Source organism: Arachis ipaensis, chromosome B4 (genome assembly GCF_059453495.1).
Source record: "Arachis ipaensis isolate K30076 ecotype BB chromosome B4, ASM5945349v1, whole genome shotgun sequence".
Lineage (NCBI taxonomy): Eukaryota > Viridiplantae > Streptophyta > Magnoliopsida > Fabales > Fabaceae > Arachis > Arachis ipaensis.
The window spans coordinates 21,664,930-21,687,842 of NC_142439.1; the positions used below are offsets into that span (position 1 = coordinate 21,664,930).

General features: G+C 31.5%; 2 protein-coding genes and 1 pseudogene across 4 annotated transcripts; 2 read left to right on the plus strand and 1 right to left on the minus strand.

Moving 5' to 3' along the window:
- Positions 1-7,632: 7,632 nt before the first annotated feature.
- Positions 7,633-7,929, minus strand: LOC107636221 (nematode resistance protein-like HSPRO2 pseudogene; annotated as a pseudogene).
- Positions 7,930-12,247: 4,318 nt separating this feature from the next.
- LOC107637665 (transcription factor bHLH10-like) lies at positions 12,248-15,695 on the plus strand. Of its 2 annotated transcripts, none has more exons than XM_016341040.3 (5): positions 12,248-12,400; positions 12,843-13,820; positions 14,445-14,750; positions 14,869-14,952; positions 15,309-15,695. In XM_016341040.3, the coding sequence occupies exons 2-5, from the start codon at positions 12,855-12,857 to the stop codon at positions 15,414-15,416; spliced, it is 1,464 nt and encodes a 487-aa protein (XP_016196526.1). In that variant the 5' UTR covers positions 12,248-12,400; positions 12,843-12,854; the 3' UTR covers positions 15,417-15,695. The 2 variants fall into 2 exon arrangements, with proteins under 2 accessions (XP_016196526.1, XP_020976612.1); XM_021120953.2 differs by lacking the exon at positions 12,248-12,400 and adding an exon at positions 12,463-12,694.
- A 1,087-nt stretch (positions 15,696-16,782) lies between these two features.
- Positions 16,783-22,710, plus strand: PTAC14 (plastid transcriptionally active 14). 2 transcript variants are annotated; one of them, XM_016342516.3, is made up of 13 exons: positions 16,783-16,921; positions 16,997-17,152; positions 18,118-18,255; positions 18,419-18,544; positions 18,711-18,839; positions 19,244-19,333; positions 19,431-19,581; positions 20,229-20,338; positions 20,798-20,869; positions 21,126-21,231; positions 21,331-21,528; positions 22,133-22,175; positions 22,288-22,710. In XM_016342516.3, exons 1-13 carry the CDS (start codon positions 16,868-16,870, stop codon positions 22,364-22,366), a joined length of 1,452 nt encoding a protein of 483 aa, XP_016198002.1. In that variant the 5' UTR covers positions 16,783-16,867; the 3' UTR covers positions 22,367-22,710. The 2 variants fall into 2 exon arrangements, with proteins under 2 accessions (XP_016198002.1, XP_016198001.1); XM_016342515.3 differs by having other exon boundaries at positions 16,795-16,921; positions 21,328-21,528.
- The last annotated feature ends 203 nt before the right edge of the window (positions 22,711-22,913 follow it).

Sequence of the window (22,913 nt, forward strand, 5' to 3'; positions counted from 1 at the left end):
TGCAGAATATGTCATTTTTTAAAGTTTAAGCATATTTATGTATTTTTAGTCCAATGGAAATATTTATACATTTTTAAAGTATTTATAAAATTTAAGCATAACTCTGAGATATTAAAAAGAGTGATCCTAAAGTTAAATCTCATGATCCGCTCTATTTCAGTTGATTATTTTAGAGAAATTATGCAATTCTGGATAAGGAATTATTATATCTTGAAAGGTATTTGATTATGTGATGAAATAATTGAGGTTGGAAGTGCTACACTAATGATTCTTCTTGTCATCGATTTATCCGGCGAGCACCATAGCTCAAGAGTGTGACCCATCACTTTAATCGTGGGAGCGGTACGGGCGCTATAGCTCAAGAGCGTGCTCGGCGCTATAACCCAAGAGTGTACCGGGCACTATACCCTGAAGCAATGGCAATGACAGACAATGTCTGTAAGGATGTAATGTCTGACGCGGGTCAAAAATCGACGGATGAGCTCATTACCTGCACTAAGGCTAGACATGCATCATAATTGGTTACGTATATCACTTGTGTGTGTTGAATTGGTTCTTGTAGTTGTATATTATGTTGTTGTTTGCTTTTGTTTGTTGTTTGCTCTATGTTCTTTTGTTGTGGTCTGATTGATTTGGGACACATGGCCATTATATAAAAAAGCAAATTAACTTATTTCACCTCGACCCTACTAAGAACTCTCCAATTCTTACCCCCTATCTTCCTACCCCTTCAAATGGAGATGGGTGTCATTTTCTATGTGCTCGAGCAACCTATGTGTATGAGGATCCTGTCCTTCACAGCCTTATCCGTAAGTACATAGTTAAAGATCATCCCTTTCATCACTCGCTAACTTTACCTCTCTTTGATCCTGATGCACCATATGCTTTTCCACTATCTTGGTTACATCTTAATTATGTTCATCATCCTTTTGATCACGCGCATGGAGGTCTTGTTCTAGCATAGCAGGATGGTCAGGCAGTGCTTGAGCCTGACCCTATCATCGATAACTACATACATGAGTCTCCTCCAATAAGTTTGGATATGTCAATAGAGTCTCTTTCTATTTGCTCCTTTGACCCTTTCACCATAGAGCCTATCAGGACTTCCGCTGCAACTTCTGGTCAGCCTTCAGCAATTGAGCATATTTCTCCTAGTGGTACAGTTTCCGTAGGGAACAGCAGTGATGGTAGTCCCCAAAGTATATCAGAGGTCATCGTTATTTCTGACGACAAAGACATCGAGGAGATAGAGATTGGGGATCTGACTTCTAAGGATGATGAAGATCCTGAGATGGATATAGATATCGTGGACTTGACTTCTGACAGCGCTTAGATAACGACATCAGCATCTTTTTTTAGCAGCTCTCCGGTTTAGTGTTTCTTTTTTCTTAGGCTCTCACTTTTGTTTTTTGAGAGATCAGATTAAAAGACTAGGCTAATCTGGGCATCAGATTAGGGGCTTCCTATATGGGTCGAATCCCGGAGATATTTTGAGTTGTATATATGTACATAACTGTGAGGGAGTAGCTAACTTTTCATCTTTTGGGTGCTATATATATATATATATTCCTGTTTGTATATGTATCTGTTTATCTTTTTAGTTTGTGCAATCTCGTGTTTCTTCTTATTTGCGAATTATCTTTAAGAAAGTTTTTTTTTATAAAAATTGAGTTCCATTAACCCGATTACAAGCTTTATATTAGTAATAACAGTGTCAGTGTAGTTTCAAGTTGGTAACACTCGATGTTTCGGTATGAACATGCCATACTGGAAATTGGGTCGTTACACGAAGCATATTCTATTGTCTCTTAAAAGTGAACTTTTGACCATAATTTATGAAATAAAGTTTATTAGTCAACTCCTTTATATCATCAGCGTTCGAACCACTCTTTATGTTTTTTGACTAGCTTGATCGTAGCAGTCAGTGCTAAATTTTACACAATACTTGTGAATTCGATTTCCAAATGTTTCACTCTTTTCGTCAATACCAAATATAGGGTTAGTTGAAACATTCAACTATACACTAATCAACTATAGTGTGAAGTTTTGATTTGAAATTTGAGTATTTAAAGTTTGAGATTGTTGTGTATTTAAAATTTGAGAAAAATTTTACAAATAATTAAAAAAAGAGTTGAATTAGTTTAGATCTATTTTTTTTGAAAAAAAATAATACCAGTAGGACTTTAATTTTGTAAATTTAAAAAAAAAAGAAAAAGAATAAAAAAATTGTGAAAATAAATGTGTATATAAATAATATATATAGAATAATAAAATATTAATTTATTAATAATAACGATTATATATTTTTATTTATATATATGTTATATATAATATATATATATAACCACTACTTAATATATACATAATATATATTTTTATTTTTTTATTAATTATCACATGTTAAAATTTTATTGAAAGTAAAAAGTTCTTCTTATTCTCTTTCTCGAAATAAAAGAAGAGCTTCATTTTTTTTGTTAGTGTCTGTTGCCAAAAACGTCCCGGACCAAAATACAAAACTCATACTCTAATCCGACTCGAATTTGATCTCCTTTCTTTTTTTTATCTGTTGACTGTATTTCTGCTCCATTCTATAGTCGAAGCTTTCAACAAATCGATACCGCAACATCGCTTCCCCCATGCGAAGAAGAAGACGCAGCTCGCGTACCTTGTCATCACTGTGTCGACTGACTCTATGAGTTGCCACAATGCGAACCGTGGCTGTCGTTGGGAATTATCACCATATTTTTTTCACCGCCACTTGCTACGATTCTGTCCTGACCAGAACAAGAAATTCTTGACTTCTCTCTAATCAGATTTGCTGGGTTTGCTTCATTTTCTCCTACACTTGGTATGTATAGTTGGACGCCGTTTTTCTTATGTTGCCGATGAGTACTTTCGCTGTCTACGCTAATATTTCTCAACCACAATCATCTTCCCTCGTCACTGATGAGAAGAGCCTCACTTTGAGTTCCATTCTAATGCATGATTCTCTTTTCTCTCTAACAAATACAGTAAAAGGACCTCAAAATTTTGGCCATTGAAATCGCTCTAAGACTCCCAATTAGGTGACTTCTAGAGTCTAGACTTCTAATTTTAGTAAGTTTTAGTGCAAGGACACAGTAATGTGGATCAAAAGGACATCGTGTAGGATGCATTTAGTATCAAGAATAATTAAGACATTTAGAATAAAATATAAAAAGAAGGGTAAATCACAAAATATGCACCCGAATAATTTTATTGTTAATAAAAATATACTCGAATTTTGTTATCAACAAAAATGTCCTCGAATAATTTTAAAACGCGATAAAAATGCTTAACATTAAATATGTATTCTCAAACAATGTTTTAAAAATTGAATTTTGATGCGATTTTTTGCAAGCATGATTAGAAAAATGAGATATTTTTATCCTCAAAATTTGATAATTTTTCGCTAAGTATATATTTTTTGTGATTTTTTTGTCAACAATCAATTATACTTTTAAAAAATAAAAAACATAAAGATCAAATTTTTATCCCTTTTTTCTATATTTTTTAAATAGTTATATAAATATTCCTATAAAATTTTGGATTAAATGCATAAACGGTTTATCGAATACAAAAGTCGTTTGTCACTTACTAAAAAATAATATTCTTTATTAGTATTTTTGTTGTTTTTTAAATTATTTAAGAACATTTTTACTGATAACAAAATTCGGATACATTTTTGTTAGCAATAAAATTATTCAGGTACATTTTTAGTAGTTTATCCATATATATAAAAATCAAAGATAGAAAAATTAGTATATTTTATATTTTTATCAAGAACATAAAATACATCAATTTAATATTTTAAGATATAATATTTATGTCTATATTTTATCTATCTAATATAATTTTGTATTTTTATATTTTTTTTTGTTGTCCTGTACTTATTTACAAATGTAGCCTTACATATTTTAAATGGAGTAATGTCTAAACCAAGAATGACAAGAGATATTCATGGAGCGAGTATTTTTCTCTCTCATCTTCTATTTCTATTTAGGAAAATGTTATTATCCTTGTCCCATTTCTGTCATATATTCCGTTTAATTCTCTTCATATGAGATAAATATTCATAGATATCTATAGATATATTTTTTAAAAATAAAAAAAATAACACAACCATAATATAACTTCATACAATTCAAACAAATTTATTATATTAAAACATAAATGTAATATAATTCACGTATATATACAATTTCCAACATACATATTAAAAAAAAACATGAAATAAAAATAGTTTCTAATAAAATAATATAATATAGCTTTTATATATAAGTGAATGTATTTTAATAAGAGTAATTCTCCGTATACAAGTAATTTTCAATACAAGTGATACAAGTTATTTATATTCATGTCGTTTTACCTTTTTTTTTTTGCCTCCTTTTCTTCTTCTTCGTAATTTTTCTCTCTCGTTATCATCGTCATCAACACCACGTCTTCCTCCCTCTTTTTTTATTGAAATTTCTTCTCCTCTTTTCGTTTTCTCTTTCTCCTTCATCAAAATCACTAGAAAAAATGAAAAAATATTATTCAAGGTACTGTTTTACTGTTCTTCTAATTTTTTTTAGATTGTCTCTGTCATGTGACTCATCCTTAACCAGCAAAACATTAAAAGATTTCAATAAGAAATATACTGTCTCCCCCTATATTGGGTGTATTTCTTAAATCCTTTGGGTGTATTTCTGTAACTGTTTGGGTGTATTTCTGTAATCCTTTGAATGTATTTCTGTAATCGTTTGGGTGTATTTTTGTAATCGTTCGGGTGTATTTCTGAAGTTCCATCATCTTCAAAACAATTTCAAAACTTGATTTCAGAAACCATGAAAATCGAAAAAAATAGAAGGAGATCGAAGGCAAAGAGAGAACGCTTTTCTATACAAATCATACAAGTCATTTATATTCACGCCGTTTTCACGTTTTTTTTTGTGCCTCTTTTTCTTCTTCTTCTTTCTCCGTGCTTCCTCTTCTTCTTCTTCTTCTTCTTCTTTCTCTGTGTCTATTCTTCTTCTTTTTCGTAAAAAAGGAAATGAAGATGAAACACGCGAAGATGGTTCAATAACGCGCATGTTAGGCCCAACTTGTAAGAATTGTAAACAAAAGTGACTTGTATGTGTAGCACTCCTCGTCTCCATTTATTTTTTTGTTATTTGTAATTTAAAATTCTCTGAATATTCGAGCGTAAATTAAAATAGTCATTTACTTTTATAAATATCAAAACACGTCCCTTAAATTGAGTTTTGTGAATCTCCAATTATCCCTATGGGGTTAACTCAACTTCCATTACTTCAATATTGACTTGGATTATTAAGTATCAACATGGCATTCTAAAAATAAAATAACGTAGACACTACATGAATATAATCAAAATGGTATTTCAAATTGGTTAATAGGCTTGTGAAGATTTGAGAAAAGAATCTAAAGAATATAAAAAACAGTAAATGAAGAGAAGTTGAGAGAGAATGAGTAAGAATACATCAAGTAGTAATATTATTGATTGTGTTTCAGATACAAGACTTTGACTTCTATTTATACGTTAATAATGAGTAACTAACAGCTTTGCCTAATATGAAAATTATGTTGATTCCTAACTACCTTAACAGTTTTATTGTATACTACCTTGTATGTATCTGAAGAGTCTTTTAACTGCTTTTCAATTATTAAGAGTAGGATTGTGCATAAGTTATCACACTTTATTGATTGAATAGGTGATATCAGGTCTTGTCAAAGTGAGATAATATTGAAGTGCATCAACTGTGGACCTGTATAACTTAGGATTATCAAAAGGTTCAGAATCAATAGCATGTAATTTAAGAATCAATCATTAGTAGAGTAGGGACATGTTTAGAGTGTAATATATTAGTTTTGGTGAGTAGATCAATAATATATTTATATTGAGATACAAAAAGGCTACCACCAGATTATGGAGTAATTTAGTCACCAAAAAAAAAAAGATTATGGAGTAATTTGTAAGTCTAAAAAGAAGTTAAATCACATAAATCCTTGAGAGAAAACAAAATGCAATCTTTTTAATAAGAGTGTTAACAACATGAGGATCACTACTAGTGACAAGGATATCATCAACATATGCTAATAAATAAATGACATTATGAGATTGGAATTCTAATGAACAATGACGGATCAAATTTGGTTGCTTTAAAACCAAAATTATGTAAAGTTTGAGTAAGTGTAGAGTACCAAGTCCTGGGTGCTTGTTTATATATAGCTTTCTTTAAATGGTGTGGAAGTGAAGGCTCTTGGTGCTGACATTGCAGATTTAGAACGAGTCACCATAGAGTATGTTAGTTGATGGAGTTTATGGAATTGGGGGAAGAACAATCTCAATTTCAGAAATTGGTAATGATGTAGAATGATCATTTTGAGTTAAAAATGTTAAAACCGTATTAGCTAAATCCGAGGCTGCATTTGATGGAGGTATGTTAGGAGAGGTATTAACTAACTCTGATGATGGTGAAGTTTGATTAATAGGATTAGGAGGGACTTGAGAATACTGCATAGGGGCAATGTTAGTAGTAATAGAGTGCTAGAGTTAGTGAATCTTGTATGTAAGGAAATAGTGATTCATCAAAAATCACATTTCTGGATAACTATAACTTGCCATTTGGTGACAAACACTTGTAACCTTTATGGTAGATATAAATGAGATTTATAATCAAATTTATCTCTATTGTATGGTCTTAATAAAAGGTAACATGCACACCCAAACACTTTGAGAAATACATAATCAGTTTTCTATGGAAAAGCACCTCAAAAGGTGTTTTAAAGTCTTAAACAGCAGTTGGTAACCTACTAATAAGGTGTACAGCTGCTGTGAAGGCTTCATCCCAAAACATCATTGGCAATGAGGCCATGGCTAAGAGAGAAAGCCCAACCTTAGTAATATGTCTGTGCTTTCTCTCAACATTGCCTTATTGTTGATGAATATAAGGGCATGACAATCTATGAATAATACCTTCTAATGCTAAAAATGCAGTAAAAACTTGAGAAGTAAATTCCCCACCATGATCAGATTGTAGAGCTAAAATGGAGTGTCCTGTTTACTTCTCCATCCTCAATTTGTATTGTTTAAAGACTTTAAAAGCTTTTGATTTATTGACCAAAAGAAAGATACTAGTATATTTGCTAAATGCATCAACAAAACTAATATAAAAATGAAAACCATATCTTGAAGAAAAAGTCTAGGAAGCCAACTATAACTTAAGCCAACTCAAGCCAATCCTTTGTATTTCTAGTTTTGAAATTCGAAAAATTAGGGTAGTGGAATGTTGTTTTTTCTTTTTTATAACAGACCTCTTGTTTTTCAGCTAGTTGGTTCCCTAGTGGAATCGATAATTAATTAATTTTAAATTTTTTAAATTCAAAATTTTAAAAATTCAAAAGATTAAGTAAACCTAATTAAAACCTATAAAAACGTTTATCTTTTCTCTCACATTAATCTACTTACTTCCAACAATCATACACATAGACTCCTCTCACACCGTCAGGCCCTCTCCGCTTCCCCACCGCGACCCACTCTTTTTCTACCAGCGAGTCGCTGGAACCAACTCGGTGCCCGCTAGCCTCCGCACTCCCCATCATCGCCGCCACAACCTACTTGTAACCGAAGAAGAATCTCTTCATCGCCGCCTCTATTCCCTGCATCGCTTGCAACACCTCCACCACACTCTCCTTCTTTTCCGCATGAACTCTCATCGCAGCCTCAACTATCCCCGGCCCTCCCTTCGGATCAACCTCCACCTCCAACATCTCCGACATCATCCTCTTCATCTCCCTACACATCTTCGTCACCTCCACTAGCTCCTTTGACCGGAAGCAAAATGCCGCCGTATCGCCGAAACACGGAATCTCGATCTGCTTCTTCAGCTTCATCAAATCGTTTGGATCCATCAATAAGTGAAGCTCCTCGATCTCTGTTAGAAGCTTCCAGATCCGTTCCACTGCGTAGCACTCCCTCGCGGCCTTCTCGAACCCTTCCTTCCACCGACTTCGCAACACTCGAGCAGCACGGACTCCACAATCTGGTGCGTCGCGCGGAGATTCAAGTTCTCGAAGTTACCCACGTGATCAGGATGTTGTTCTCTGCGTGTTGGGATATTAGGTGCCGTTTTGATGATTAAAGAGATTGCAAACTACGATCTTAGTCAAAAAGAATCTTTGAACAATTATAGAAAAATAAAAAAAAATATTCATTTAATACGAAAAAAAACATCCTAATACTTAACAAAAGAAATATCCAGTTATATTTTAGCAAAAATAATTAAATATCTATAAAATTTAAAAAAAATTATGAAATTCTTAAAGAAATAGAGGCATTCACATTTCTAGTACAAAAAAATTCGAAAAATATATAAAAGAACATTCATTTAGTATAAAAAAAAATATTCTGATACTTAGCAGAAGAAACATCTATATATATTAACTCATGGAGATTTTGGATTCACCTAAAAGTATTTGGCTGATTTTTTGCTAATACCCTTTTGGTTCCTAGCATTGCTCATTAATTATTAATATAAATTAATGTGATTTTATTTAATTTTTGGCTGATAACCTCCTTACTATAAATAGATGTAAAAAAATTAAATGAAAATTGACGCATTTTTTGCCATTGAACAAAACTCACATATATATAGGTAATAAAGAACTAGAATTAATGAAAGGAATATTGCATTTATTCAGAATAGTTTGAACAATTTTTAGAGCTGGCTCAGTCTCTTATGCCATTAGAGCAATTATATCAACATCTATTTTTTTTAAGTGAGTGCTCTTTTATTAACATTGCTAGAAATAGAAGTAGAATTGAGTACAGTAGGTATGTTTCTTGGTACATAGAGGTTAAAAAATTCATATAGTTGATTTTATAGTTGATGGTTTTCCACCTTTTTTAGCAAATTGAGATGAAATTTTTTTTTTGAAAAATAATCTCCTAAATATTGGCTCTGTAGAGTGATGAGTATAGTTTTGCGCCATGTACTATAGTTGTTTTCATGCAACAAATCTGTGATAACGGGAAGAAAATACTTGGAATCAGAAGAAAAAGTGGGTGTTACTACCATGGCTCATATTGAAAGAACCTTGGCTCATAATACCATGTGAAGATTTGAAAAAGAATCTAAAGAATATGAAGAACAGTAAATGAAGAAGAGAAATTGAGAGAGAATAAATAAAATAAATCAAGTAGCAATATTATTGATTGCGTTTTAGATACAAGACTTGCACTCCTATTATACATTAATAATATGAGTAACTAACAGCTTTGCCTAATATGAAAAATCTATTAGATTCTTAATTGCCTTAACAGTTTTATTAAGTCACAAGCTAACTAACCATTCTCTACACTACTATCCTTTACAAGGCTCAATTTCATCCCTCCAATATAAAATCCTAAACTCCAAAATGAAAAACAACATTCATCTTCATCTTCTCTTCCGTTTCTGTTAACTGCTACTGCTACTCTTGTACTTGTTTTGCTTTTTGTGGATACTTTCAATTATATTTGGCGGTTATGTGTGTGTCACAATGGTATTTGGTAGAAGTGTTACTTGTCGCATGTTATTGGATGACTTCATTTAGTTCTGGCATCTTACTGTATTATTGTTGGTTGTAGTTTTATCAAATTGTAGAAAATGATACTACAGATCTTTATATATTGCTGATTTCACATTTATCACCGTGATTTGCTACATATTTGGCCTTCAAATGTTTTGCTTAGATCTTTGTTATGTAATATGTGCTTGATTGTTGGTTACATCTCTTGCTTTCGGAAGAGAAACTGATCAAGATGAATGTGATTTTTTCATTTTGGACTTGGGTTTTTATATTGAGGTAGAGACTAAATTCAGTTCAATCAATTAATTCAAAATATCATTTTGATGATATTCATGTGGTGCTTACGTCATTTTATCTTTTGGAATGTTATGTTGGCACTAAAAAGTCTAAAGTAAGCATTGTAATAATAAGTTGAATTATTACTAATTGATAGAGATCGGAGATCCTCAACTTAATTTGAGAGGCTAATTTGAATATTTATGAAATGAGTAGCTATTTTAGTTCACGTTTAAAAATTTAAAGACCATTTTAGATATTATTCATAACAATTTGATTATGTTATAATAAAAAAATTTGATTATTCAGGTGACAAATTTGATTATTTTACTATAAAATCTTTAATTATTTTCATTATTTTATTAAAAATATATATTAAAAAACTATAGAAATAGGCTAACCTGTATTGACTGATATTTGGTGTTCATTAAACATTTTTCGTAGTAATATTTTTTTTTTCAGTTTATGTGTTATAATTTAGTTTATAAAATTCTTTTATTTTGATTTATTTTTCTCATAAAACATAACCAAATTTTATTTTTGAATAAATTAAATAATTTCATGTTAAAAATATTTTTCCTAATTAAATATATAGTTTTAAATTTTAAGGAATATTTATTAATTTTTTCTTCTGAATTAAAAAAAATTAAAAAAAAGGAAGAAGAAAACATGAAATAAATATGAAATTGTTAGGCAAATATAAGATACTCCATTTATTGGTTAGTTTAGTTAGTTTAATCCTGCATTTCGCGTGAAAGGGAATCCCTTGCAGGGAGGGGACCACATAGGTCAAAGGCAGTTCACCCCCTTTTTCTTTAATAGGATGAAAAAGAGAAGATAGATATAATAAAAGTAAATGGTGATCATAGTATAATTAATTAATTATAGATAGTTATAATTAAGTGTACAAAAATAAAATACTAATTTTATTATCTTAATTTTCCGGTGATTAAATAATTTGCATCTGAGTTTAGTTTGGGATCTTTTATTCTATTCTCAATTTCTACTTTTTAGTGGGATAAAAAAAAAAGAAAAATTTTCGACTTCTTCTAACCTTTTCTACTAATAAAAAATTGAATAAAATGATAATTAAATTTTTAAGGATTTTGGCTTAAAATTAATTAGTCATTTAAAAAAATTATTAATTAGATTTTTTTATTATAATAAACGGTGAATATGTATATCCTTCTATTAATAAATAGTACGAAATAAAATAGAGTTGTCAATAAATGATGCGTATTTTTCATGTGAACATAGAAATAATGTAGTTTTAGATGGTAAAACATTCATTATTTTAAATTTTCATATAACTTTTATCAATGATTTTCTGTTTATCACGAATTCTATTAAAACAGATAAGTTTTCGTAATAATTTTTTATAAGTAGATATGTCACAATAGTTAACAGTACATATAAAAATCATTGTTAAGTTGTACGTCATGAATTGATAGAAAGATATAATGTATCCATCTCCGCAAATTATTTTTTATATTGGGGTGGAAGTGGTATTTTTCATTATCATGAATTGTAAGAGTGTTACTTTCAAATGTGGAACTGTATGATTCAAAATGTAGAAATTGGACCTTCCGATTTTTTTTTTGTTGGAAACAAAAATCAGGCCTTCCAATTTGGTGAGAACCAAAACCGAACCTCTGATTTGTGAATTTTTTTAAAAAAAAAAATCACAAAAAACAAATCGAGAGATCGGATTTGATATTAAAAAAATTTCAAAAATCAACTTGTAAAGTAATCAGTTGATCCGATTACTGATTCCCATACCAAAACAACAACACTTGCAAAACTAATAGAGCTAAATTGCACACACTTTTTATCCATAATAAAAAATTTTAGCCTTTACTATATGAACGACTTAATTGATTTTTTTTTCAGGACTAATTAGTTTGAAATTAAAATTTTCAAAGACCCAATTTACTCTCAAAAAATTTTCAAAGAAAGAGTTTAACTTTTTCCTATGATTTAAGTTCTAGTTGTTTCTCCTAAATCAATTTTATTGCACTCTGCATATTTGCCAAATAACTATAATAATGCTTAATACCTTACAGTTTTTAAGCTCTAAAAAGTATTATAATTTTTAATAACTCAAATATTGTAAATCAATATCGTATGTCCTTATTGTTTTCAATGAGTATTTTAAAGTTAGTAACTATAAATCTATAATAACCATAAGAATTAAGTTAATTTGTACCCTAAAAATATAAATTAAGATTACTAATAAAAAATGTTATTATAAAAAAAATATGCAAAATTTAGTTTCTAATACAAATATTGTGCATTTATTAAAATAAAAAATTTAAATTTTTTTACTACTAATAATAATAACAATCTTAATTTGTACCATTAGAAAACATGTTAATTAAACCCTAACTGTAATAATGCTTGACACCTCAAACCGAAAGAAGAGAGTTTTCCCAAAAAACAAATGAAAGAAGAGAGATACACTTCCCTTCAGAAAATGGGTTTGGAAACTAAACAGGAAATGAACTCCAGTGGGGACCACAAGTAACTTCTTTCTGAAGTATGATTCTGGTCATGTATTTTTTTGTCCAATATAGTTAAAATGTTAATAATTCTATGGTCAAAGGGAATAATCTAACTGAATTGGTAGTAAATGAATCACCTCAAGATTAAATAACATTTTATTAGATATATTTTGCTATTTTAGTTTAAGAAGATCACTCAAGGAGGTAAAAAAAACAAGAAGCAAAACATAACACACTACTAGTTTCTTGGCTTTGTTTGTTCTTAATTGAAGCACAAAACATTCTACAAGTTTGTGCTAGAACTGCATAACCACCTTCAGATAAACAAGGCATAAATCTCATACACACGATTCAGTGAATATTTACTATATGCTCATTATGTGTTTGATTATTTTCCTCTGAGAATATTTTGTTGTTCACTCACATGGTATGTGTTTTTTCATTTGAGTTTTAGTTAACTTTTGTCATATTATGCAGAAGACAAATATTATGAGTTCTTCTGGAGCCATGCAAAAAAAGCATGAGGAGAATAGTTTCCTTGATACCAAGACAATGGCAGAAGGTTCAGACCCATCACCATCACCAACAAACATGGTTGCAGCTGCAGATGAAGGAAACACCGAAAACAGCAATGAAGAGAATCTCAATCTCTCTTTGGATGAGTTCTATCACCAAAACCACAATCCACCACCACAAACAACAGAAGGTGTCTCAACCTTTGAGAATGGAACATCTTCCATATCTATGGACATAGAAAACACACAGAATCTGAGTTTGAACATCGGCAATTCCTACAGCAACAAGGGTACTACTACCCCCTTGGTGCAAGAGATTGTGATTGATCATGATGATGCATTTCACTATGAGAAATCCAATTGGGACTCTACCATTCATGAATTGCTTGATCTTGGATTTTCTAACCACAATGAAAATCAGCAAGCACATGATCACCAACAATTTCAGCTATGTGAGGCACAAAATTGTAGTCAAAGTTACCATTCATCAGATCTTCTTCAGCTTCATTTGAATCCGAATCAAATCCCTTGCATCACAAACCCAATTCAGAATAATACACCAAACTTTCAACATTCCATGGGGTTCCTTGGTGACCTTCCTGTGGGATCAGACTATGACACTTCACTTCATTTGAATCCAGCCTTTGGAGTTGGAGAGTTGTTTCCGTCTCTCCCGCATGGCTACACTAGGCTGACTGATTCGAGGAGCGGATTCCTCTTTGGTGGAGGGGATGAAATGGAGGGAAATGGAGCTTGTTATCAAGATGGAGATGGAAGCCAGGTTGACATTGGAGTGATGGAGTTCAACAGAGCCAGAGCTTGTTCTGTTGGTGGCAGAGGGAGGAGAGGACAAGGTACCATGCCAATTGATAAACAAAGAAGAGAGCAATTGAATGACAAATACCAAATCTTGAGAAGTTTGATCCCAAGCCCCACTAAGGTACCTATGTTACTAATACTAATGCAGCATCTAGTAATTTTGTTAATCATATATATCTGAGATTAATTTCTATATACTTAAGCCAATAAAGTTTGAGAGAGAAAAAAAAGAAGAAACGATAGTGATTGCCACTTACTTCTAGCTATAGGCAATGTTCAATCTATAACCAATTGAAATTCTCTGATTTATATTGAATGAAATGTAATGGATACAGAGTGATTTTTTCATTTTGGCTTAATTAGGACCCAATCTAATACAATATAGAAACTGTTTAATACCACTCAAAGTAAAATTTGAATGTGTGAACATAGGCCTACATTTTCAGAATATAAAGGTCAAACAAAATCATGGTATGTAGTTATCATGATGGCTAATTACTCATTATAATTTAGCATTTTTCTTAAAAAATTCTGTTGGTTTATAGTGTCATTGCATAGAAACTAGATGTCTAACAAATAGAACCAAATATACAAAATACAAAAATTTCCAGCAGAATCATGGAGTCATTGCATTGAAATTAAATGCTACATATATCTTTTGTGGCTAAATCAAGTTGTGTTTGGTTTAACTTTTGATTACACTTTTGGATTCCTATCTGTTGTGTTATGAAAATAACATTGATAGGTAGATAGAGCATCTGTGGTGGGAGATGCAATTGATTACATAAGAGAACTGATTAGAACAGTGAATGAGCTCAAGTCATTGGTGGAGAAGAAAAGGATTGGGAGGGAGAGGTTCAAGAGACACAAAGATGAAAATGATGCTTCAGAGAGCTGTAACATAAAACCTTATGGTGATGGGTCCATAAGAACCTCATGGCTTCAGAGGAAATCGAAAGACAGCGAGGTTGATGTCCGAATAATCGATGATGAAGTTATAATCAAGATGGTTCAGAGGAAGAAGATCAATTGCATGCTTTTTGTCCCCAAGGTTCTATTATGGAAAAAATTAAGCTAAATCAAAGAACTACACTAATATACTAACTTTTGACACCTCACATATTCTAGAACATTCAATTCCTATAACTATTCCATCTTATACATAACAGGTCCTGGATGAACTTCAGTTGGATCTTCACCATGTTGCTGGTGGCCATGTTGGAGAATATTGCAGTTTCTTGTTCAATAGCAAGGTTGGTATTTCATATGACAACAAAAATTAACTCTGAATTTGAGTAACTTGCTGTTTCTGTCCATGAATGAACGAAACTAGCTTTGTATCCAGGAAAGATGATATTGTGTGACGAAAGTAACAAAACGTTAATTTCATTCATGAGTAGATTTGTTAACATTCTGAACTATCATAGCTAGAGATATTAGTTTACTTATCATTCATGAATACAAAATTAGTTTTACCAATATTAAACATTTTATGCATAGAAATAGTAGTTTACTCTCTTAAATTACAAGACTTTCCTGAGTGAATACAATTATCAATTATCATCACTGTTTTGTATATTCAAGTGTTGAATTGTTTTCACTAAGACAGATAATTGAAGGTTCTTCAGTCTATGCAAGTGCCATTGCCAACAGGGTGATTGAGGTTATGGACACTCAGTATGCAGCAGCAGCTGTTCCACACAATAGCAGCTATTAGAGTTGCGGTTAATTGAATAAAAGATTAGGGGTTTTTATTAATATAGATAATGACATTTATGGAAAAAAATAATAGATAGCTAATAAAGTTTATATGGATGCTAGATACAAAGAAGTAAGAACTTAGTGAAATTTACTTGTTAAACAGTTTATGACTTATGGTTCACAATCGAACTTCTTTAATTATGAACTATAATGAAGCAGGTGGCTATGATTGAACAAGAACATGAATGCATTTGCTTAGCTTGTCTGTACAGAATCAGACATACTGCATTTTTTTAACTTTTTATATTGCAGCTATTATTACTGGTGTTCAAATCATTTTTACTAGGAAGTAATTCTATAATTAGGATCAAGTTCGAGTCTTATATAGATACAAGTACAAAAGCGACAAAAGAAAAAAGAAAAAAGAAATGGGAGAACTGCTTCCGTGAATTTCATAGAAATTTTCCAAATCCAACATTAATATAACGAAAGCAAAAAAAAATTAGAGCAATGTTATATAACTAACAACTGCTATTAGTTTTGACCAATAATAATTTATATCCATATTTATAAAAATTTTGTACACAAAAAATATATAGTTTATACTTATATTTACTAGAATTTATACACATAAATATCAATACAGTTTGTATCCATATTTTTCAGAATTTGAACAGATAAATTAATAAAATTTATTTATTAAAGATAATTTAATATTTGTACTAGTCAAATGATGACTAAGGCCATCTCCAGCTCATCCCAGTCTCTCTTTTACGTCATAAGAACATGTCCAATAGTAAACAAATGAAGACCCCATTTACTATTTATCTGACAGTAAATGAAACTCAAAACATCTCTCTTTTTCATTAGAAGAAAAAAATTATTGGACATGTTCTAAAAAATACTAAAAATTATTGGCACTCAAGAGTTTCTCAAAAAAATATATAAGCAAGAAAAAATTTTATGTAATTATATTTAAGTATTCATCTTAGTTAAAAAGAAAAAAAGAAAAAACTATTATTCTTTAGATGAGAAATTTAAAATCAAAGACCTTTTACTTAGGAACAACCATTTACCATCATGACTATCCTACACTTATATAACTATTAAAAGTAAATTAATAATCAACCGGTGGAAAATCAAAATTCTATAAGTATTAAGTAGTATAAATTTATTATATTATACTAGTATCTTAATCTTTACCACTAAAAAAAATTATCTTGTAATTACAATATTGATTTTCAAACTTCAAATATTATTATATTTATATTCACGAAAAATATATTCATATAAAAATAATAACTAAAATATTAATTTATATCACAATTTAATTTTTGTTTAAGTGTATTGCAAAATTTTCTTTAAAATTTATGATTTTTATTGTGTTTGTTCCTCATTTCACTATTCAAACTATAGCTACGGATAACGTTGTTTTCTACTCTGTTCTCTTCTCTTCCCTCCAATCACATGGCTTCTCCCCTTCTTCACCAGCCAACGCAGTTCTTTTTCTCCAACACCCAGGTTCTTTTCTTTCTCTTTTTGTGACTGTGTATGTTGTGTTCTCCTTTCTGAACTTGGTTTTTCCATGCTTAACAGTTAAAAGGACCGAGCCATGGATTCTTGTGCCGACCCCCTTGTTCTTCATTTGGCGCCTCTCATTCTGAAAACAAAGCTCGACCCATTAGAGCTTCGGTTGATGCACCCACATTTCCATTGTTTCAGACTCCAAAACAGCATGATTCAGCCTCTGAGGTATTTCATTTTACTTGAATAATCCTTAGGATTTGATAGCTTTAACATCCTTAATTGCTTAGCGTGGTAAGTGATTGATCCAACAGCTATAATTCATACTCATTGCTTAGTGTAGTAAGTGATTGATCCAACAGTTAGAAGCACTATCTGGGTCTATGATGTGCTGATTATTGCAATTCTTTACTTGGTCCAAGTTTTGATTATAACAAAAAAGGAGGATTGTGTTAGGTAGTTGATAGCTCACTTTGTGGCACGGTCCAATATGATTGGTTCCTTTTAGTAGAACGATGCTTGATGTTCGTTGTTAAGCTAGCAGCATGCTAAGGCTTGGTTTGGTAAAGCCTCTTGAAGAGGTGTTTGTACTTTTGAAAACTACAAGCACCTCATTTTGTGTAGTTAGGAGTGCTTTTGAAAGTATCTAAGGAGTAGTTTGGTAAAATTGGCTTTTGCTTGTCAAAATTAAAAAGCCTAATATACCCTCATATATTAATAAATATCTAAATTTACTTTAATATTTATGTCTATTATGTTCTTTTTAAATTTTAAAAGTTATTTTACCAAACACAATTGTTACTACTTATTGAAAGCCATTTTTAGTTTGATTACCAAACACAAATGCTACAACTTTTAAAAAGCCATCTTTCAAATGCCAGATTTGATAAAGTACTTTTGAAAGATAAAAATTTTGCCAAACCAAGCCTAAATTAGCTTATAAATGTGAGACTTCGATGGAGGGTTTACAGTTTCCATAGTTTGATCTGCTTTGATATTCATAGAAGTATAACAAATAGTGTAGATATTTTATGATTTTAAACAGCAAACAAATAGAGTAGACCTTGGTTTTGATTTTGAGAATCTTCTTTATTGAACAATATGCCTTTGGATGAATTCTTAAAAGGGTCTTCAGGTTTGATGGGATATTCTGTTGTAAGTTAATTAATTAATGTATTGGTTTGTTCTTGTAGTTGGAGCCTGCAGATCCTGATTTCTACAAGATCGGTTATGTTCGAAGCATGAGAGCTTACGGAGTTGAGTTTAAGGAAGGGCCGGATGGATTTGGTGTGTATGCTTCCAAAGATGTGGAACCTCTCCGGCGAGCAAGGGTGAGTAGCTTTTTTGAGCATGGATGCAGTTGATGTAAAAGCCCTTGTGAGTTGTGACCGCTCTCAGTGTGGCACATGTGAAAATATTTTACGTATATAAATTTTAAGATTATATTCTTAGCCAGTTTCCATGTTAGTTTTCTATAATGGTTTATTTGAGCAGGTTATAATGGAAATTCCTCTTGAATTGATGTTAACCATAAGCAAGAAACTCCCATGGATGTTTTTCCCAGATATAATTCCTATAGGTCATCCAATATTTGATATTATCAACTCTACAGATCCAGAGGTAATTATTTTCTCTAAATTCATTATTTCATAATAAGTTATAAGTGTATATATTTTACGAATTTGTCACCCATTGTTGTTACAATGTTTATACCAACTTAGAAACTTAAAAGGAATTGTTTTCTGGTTATCATGCTTATTGTAATTGCATAAAATCTTTGTGGCAGACAGATTGGGACTTAAGGTTAGCTTGCCTCCTCCTATATGCATTTGATTGCGAAGACAACTTTTGGCAGTTGTATGGTGACTTCTTACCAAGTGCAGATGAGTGTACCAGCTTACTTCTAGCTTCAGAGGTGTGTAAAGTGTAAACAAAACAGATTTTGAATCACTAAACTTCTATGAGATGGTTGAGGCTATGACATGCTGAGTTATAGACTCTTGACCTCAAATCGATATCATTGATGTAATAGATATTCCAATTTTCCCTTGTTGGGGTGTTTCATTTTTTCTCTTTTAACAATATCTTAACTTGCATTTTCTTCCCTTAAGATCTTTAATTGACCCATACAAAAATTTGGTTGTCCCTCAGAGATAACTTGTTTAATTTTTGGTTGAGCCACAAAATACATATAAGCTCTAATGAATTGGCCATTGTTTTTCTGTATAATAAACTACTATAAACTTGTGTATGATCACTAATAGCTATATCTAAAACTTACCATAGTTTTTTACAAACAAATTTACTTCTCTCCTACAGAATGAACTTTCAGAGCTTCAAGATCCCGATCTTGCTTCTACTATGAGAAACCAGCAACATCGAGCCCAAGAATTCTGGGAAATGAACTGGGTAAATATCAAGTTGTGTTTCTTTATTTTGTTAGTTTTCCATTACACATGAAAGTTGTTGCTGTGTTCTGAACATATTTGGTGTCAACATTGTTCAGCACAATTCTGCACCCCTTAAAATAAAGCGTCTTGCTCGTGATCCTCGAAGGTTCTTGTGGGCAGTGGGTATTGCACAGTCACGATGTATTAACATGCAGACGAGAATTGGTGCATTAACTCAAGATGCAAATATGCTTATTCCTTATGCTGGTATGAGCGTATCTCTTTAGTTAGTCTGAGTAAATATGTTGCCTATTTTGCACTCTTAATATAATCAAGCAAATCTTCCATGTTTTCATAATTTTTTCAGAAATCTATTTTCCAAGTTAATATTAAACCTATTGAAAAATTTTTAAAACCTGATTATGCATGCAATGTATATTTTCTGCACTGCAGGAAGAAGCGCCAAACTCTGAACATAAATGGTAAAGTTTGAGTTGGAGTGGGGGAATATAGTGGGAAAACAACAGCACCGAGCTTGTTTTTTAAACTTTAGGTGTATAGATTTTCTAACTTTTAAGGTCGAGTTTGGATAAACAACTTAATTAAGTTATTTTTGAAGAAATAGCTTAAACAATAAATGTTTATATTAAAAGTAGTTTATAAATAATTTATTTTGTATTTGGTTTCTTAGTTCTAAAAGTACTTATTTTAAGAGAAAAGTGATAAAAAGCTTTTTATTATGAGAGAAGTCATTTTTTTTAACTTCTCCTTAAGCACCAAAATAGCTTTTTAGAAAGTTACAATTTTGTTTTGAAAATTGTACCAGACATTAATACTACACATTTTCATAAGTTAAAAGTTAAAAAAAGTCACTTATGAACATATCCAAACGGGCCCTAAATCTGTCTTTTCAGATATGCTGAACCATTCCTTTGAGCCAAATTGCTTTCTGCATTGGCGTTTTAAGGACAGGATGCTTGAAGTTCTTATAAATGCTGGCGAGCAAATTAAAAGGGGAGATGAGGTAAACTATGTGACACTTCTATAAACTGTGCTTTTATTGACTCCTTGCTTATTATTGAACATATCATAGTGCTGATTTTTTAATCGTGGCCTTGATTTTGCAAGATAGCAAAAGGGTAAAACGTGTGCATAAGTCTTGGAGAAATATAGCTTGATAGATTGCATGCATGCCAAATGAATCTATACTCCATTTTCTGTGAAGTATATAAAAGCGTAGACAAGAGTGATATGTGTTGTACTCTTCCAATTTTATGGTCTAAGCGCAATTAGATTGCTCGAGCTGGAGTCTTATTGTTCATATGTTTGCACTATTTGGTTAATTTTTTTATTAGATTGGTTTACATGCTTGAAAGTTGGGAAGCTGAAAGTTTCCTTGCCTTCCTATTTTATTGTTTGTCTTATTTCATCTTTACATTGGAGATCCTGATTGTGGTGTCGAAACCAAAAAAATTTGTTACAGATGACAATTAATTACATGAGCGGACAGAAGAACGAGATGCTAATGCAAAGATATGGATTTTCATCACCGGTGGTAATTTTTTTTTCCTTTAAATATTTGACCAAATTAATGTTCTACATTTGTTAGTAAAAAATTCCATGTAATAAAAAGGGTGAAAAATTACACATAGAAGGCCTATATTGCATCCCTAATGGTATAACTAACTGAAGTAAAAATCTGTGATCTGAAAACTTGTAAGAAAAATTTTTATAAACATAAAACTTTCTGTTTGGCATTTTGATCCATTGAATTGTGCAAGTGTAGTCCTTATAGTAACTTACATTTGCAGAATCCTTGGGATGTGATCAAATTCTCAGGCAATGCAAAGATTCATCTGGATTCCTTTTTGTCCGTCTTCAATATATCTGGCCTTCCCGAAGAGTATTACCATAACAGTATGAGCAATATGAATATCCTTTCTATATTGTGCTTTTTTTGAACTTTCCTCTATTTACACTGGTGCTAATGAAGACGCCACTTGAAATTAATAGCAGAATGTCTAGCAAACGATGGCGATACTTTTGTTGATGGAGCTGTTGTAGCTGCAGCACGAACATTGCCAACTTGGTCGGACAAGGATGTGCCTCCAATCCCTAGTGCAGAAAGAATGGCAGTAAAGGAGTTGCAACAAGAATGTCGACAGATGCTTGCTCAATACGCTACAACCTCTAAGCAAGACGAGAAATTGCTTGGTAAGTTAGATGTTCATATCCCGACATTAGAAACAAAAATAATTTACCACTAGGTGGAGTCGGCTACATAATAGTTTACAATTATGTTGGCTTGAAAATATTTTTTTGGGGACATTCTGGTTGACCAAAAAGAAATAATAGATAGCTAGATCAGTCGGTCTTCTATACGCTACCAGCAAGATTCAAGTTACTTTCGCAGCATTTTAGCCCCTAATTGTAAAAAAGAAATGACAAATCGACCCCTTTAACTTTTGTAAACCTGCATTTTGGCCAAAAATAAGTGTTTATACCCTCTTTAACTTTGTCCTCCTGAACTTTTCCAGATATACAACTTTGATACTCTAAAATTTTGTTATTTTTGTTAATAATTGATGGAAAAATTACCAATTAGGTCAATATACATTTTTGGGAAAGCTCTAGGAGTCAATTTGCACATGGTGTAAAAGGTCTAGGATAATATTTTGGTCCTATCATCTAGGATGGACTCAACCTTTTGAAATTGTGGTCTAACTTGAACAATGTTTCTATTGTGAATAATTGGTCTTTCATTGGAATTTGCTTTGATTATAAAAGCTAATGCTTCACTTTCCTGTGATCGCCACAGATTCTTTGCCAAACGCTCCTAGGACGCTAGAAGCTGCAATTAAGTATGCCTAATTTCATGAGCTAGCAGTTTCATAAGCTTTTTAAATTTTATTTTGGAAAATCTTAAACCGTTAAGCTTCTATTAATAGTTCATCGCGAATCCTACGCATGCAGGTATAGATTGCACCGGAAATTGTTCATTGAGAAGGTTATCCAAGCATTGGAGATCTATCAAGATAAGATACTTTTCTGATCCCAATATACTAACTGTATACTAGCACTAGCCAGAAAAATTTTGTAGCAGAGTTGTATAAGCCTGCATCATCATAAAATGTTGTTACCCTTGATTGCAGGGTCAGTTCAGTTGTATTCTATTCTAGATTTCTAGTCATTTGCCCCCCAAAAACCATTTTCTGTTTCTTGATCAAGCTTTTAAGGACATCAGAAAAGAAGATTAAGAAATTATTTCTTGTATATTTTTTAGATTTAATTTTATACTATTTATAATTTGTTTGGGCCTGTAATTGTAAACAGTTTTGCATTATGTAAGAGACCACAGAGAAATATAGGAAGAAAAGTGTGTATTATTGTCTCAAACTACAAGGGAAGGAAACCCAGATAATAAGACAAACAACCACAGAAGGAAGATAGAGCACTATAGCAGCTCTGCTCTGCCAAAATCAATCATATATTCTTAAAAGCACAGAAATTTATTTAACTAAATCAAAAGTCGAAAAATGTTAATCAAACACCATTTATATATTCACGAGTATCGTTAATTCTCAACTTTCTACCTTCTC

Bases quoted from the DNA above. Each gene is read 5' to 3' on its own strand.
- LOC107637665 (XM_016341040.3), top strand. From the start codon at position 12,855: ATGAGTTCTTCTGGAGCCATGCAAAAAAAGCATGAGGAGAATAGTTTC. The intron at 13,821-14,444 runs GTACCTATGTTA...TAACATTGATAG, and splicing joins TGATCCCAAGCCCCACTAAG to GTAGATAGAGCATCTGTGGT. The intron at 14,751-14,868 runs GTTCTATTATGG...TATACATAACAG, and splicing joins GCATGCTTTTTGTCCCCAAG to GTCCTGGATGAACTTCAGTT.
- PTAC14 (XM_016342515.3), top strand. From the start codon at position 16,868: ATGGCTTCTCCCCTTCTTCACCAGCCAACGCAGTTCTTTTTCTCCAAC. The intron at 21,232-21,327 runs GTATGAGCAATA...TGAAATTAATAG, and splicing joins CGAAGAGTATTACCATAACA to CAGAATGTCTAGCAAACGAT. The intron at 22,176-22,287 runs GTATGCCTAATT...CTACGCATGCAG, and splicing joins ACGCTAGAAGCTGCAATTAA to GTATAGATTGCACCGGAAAT.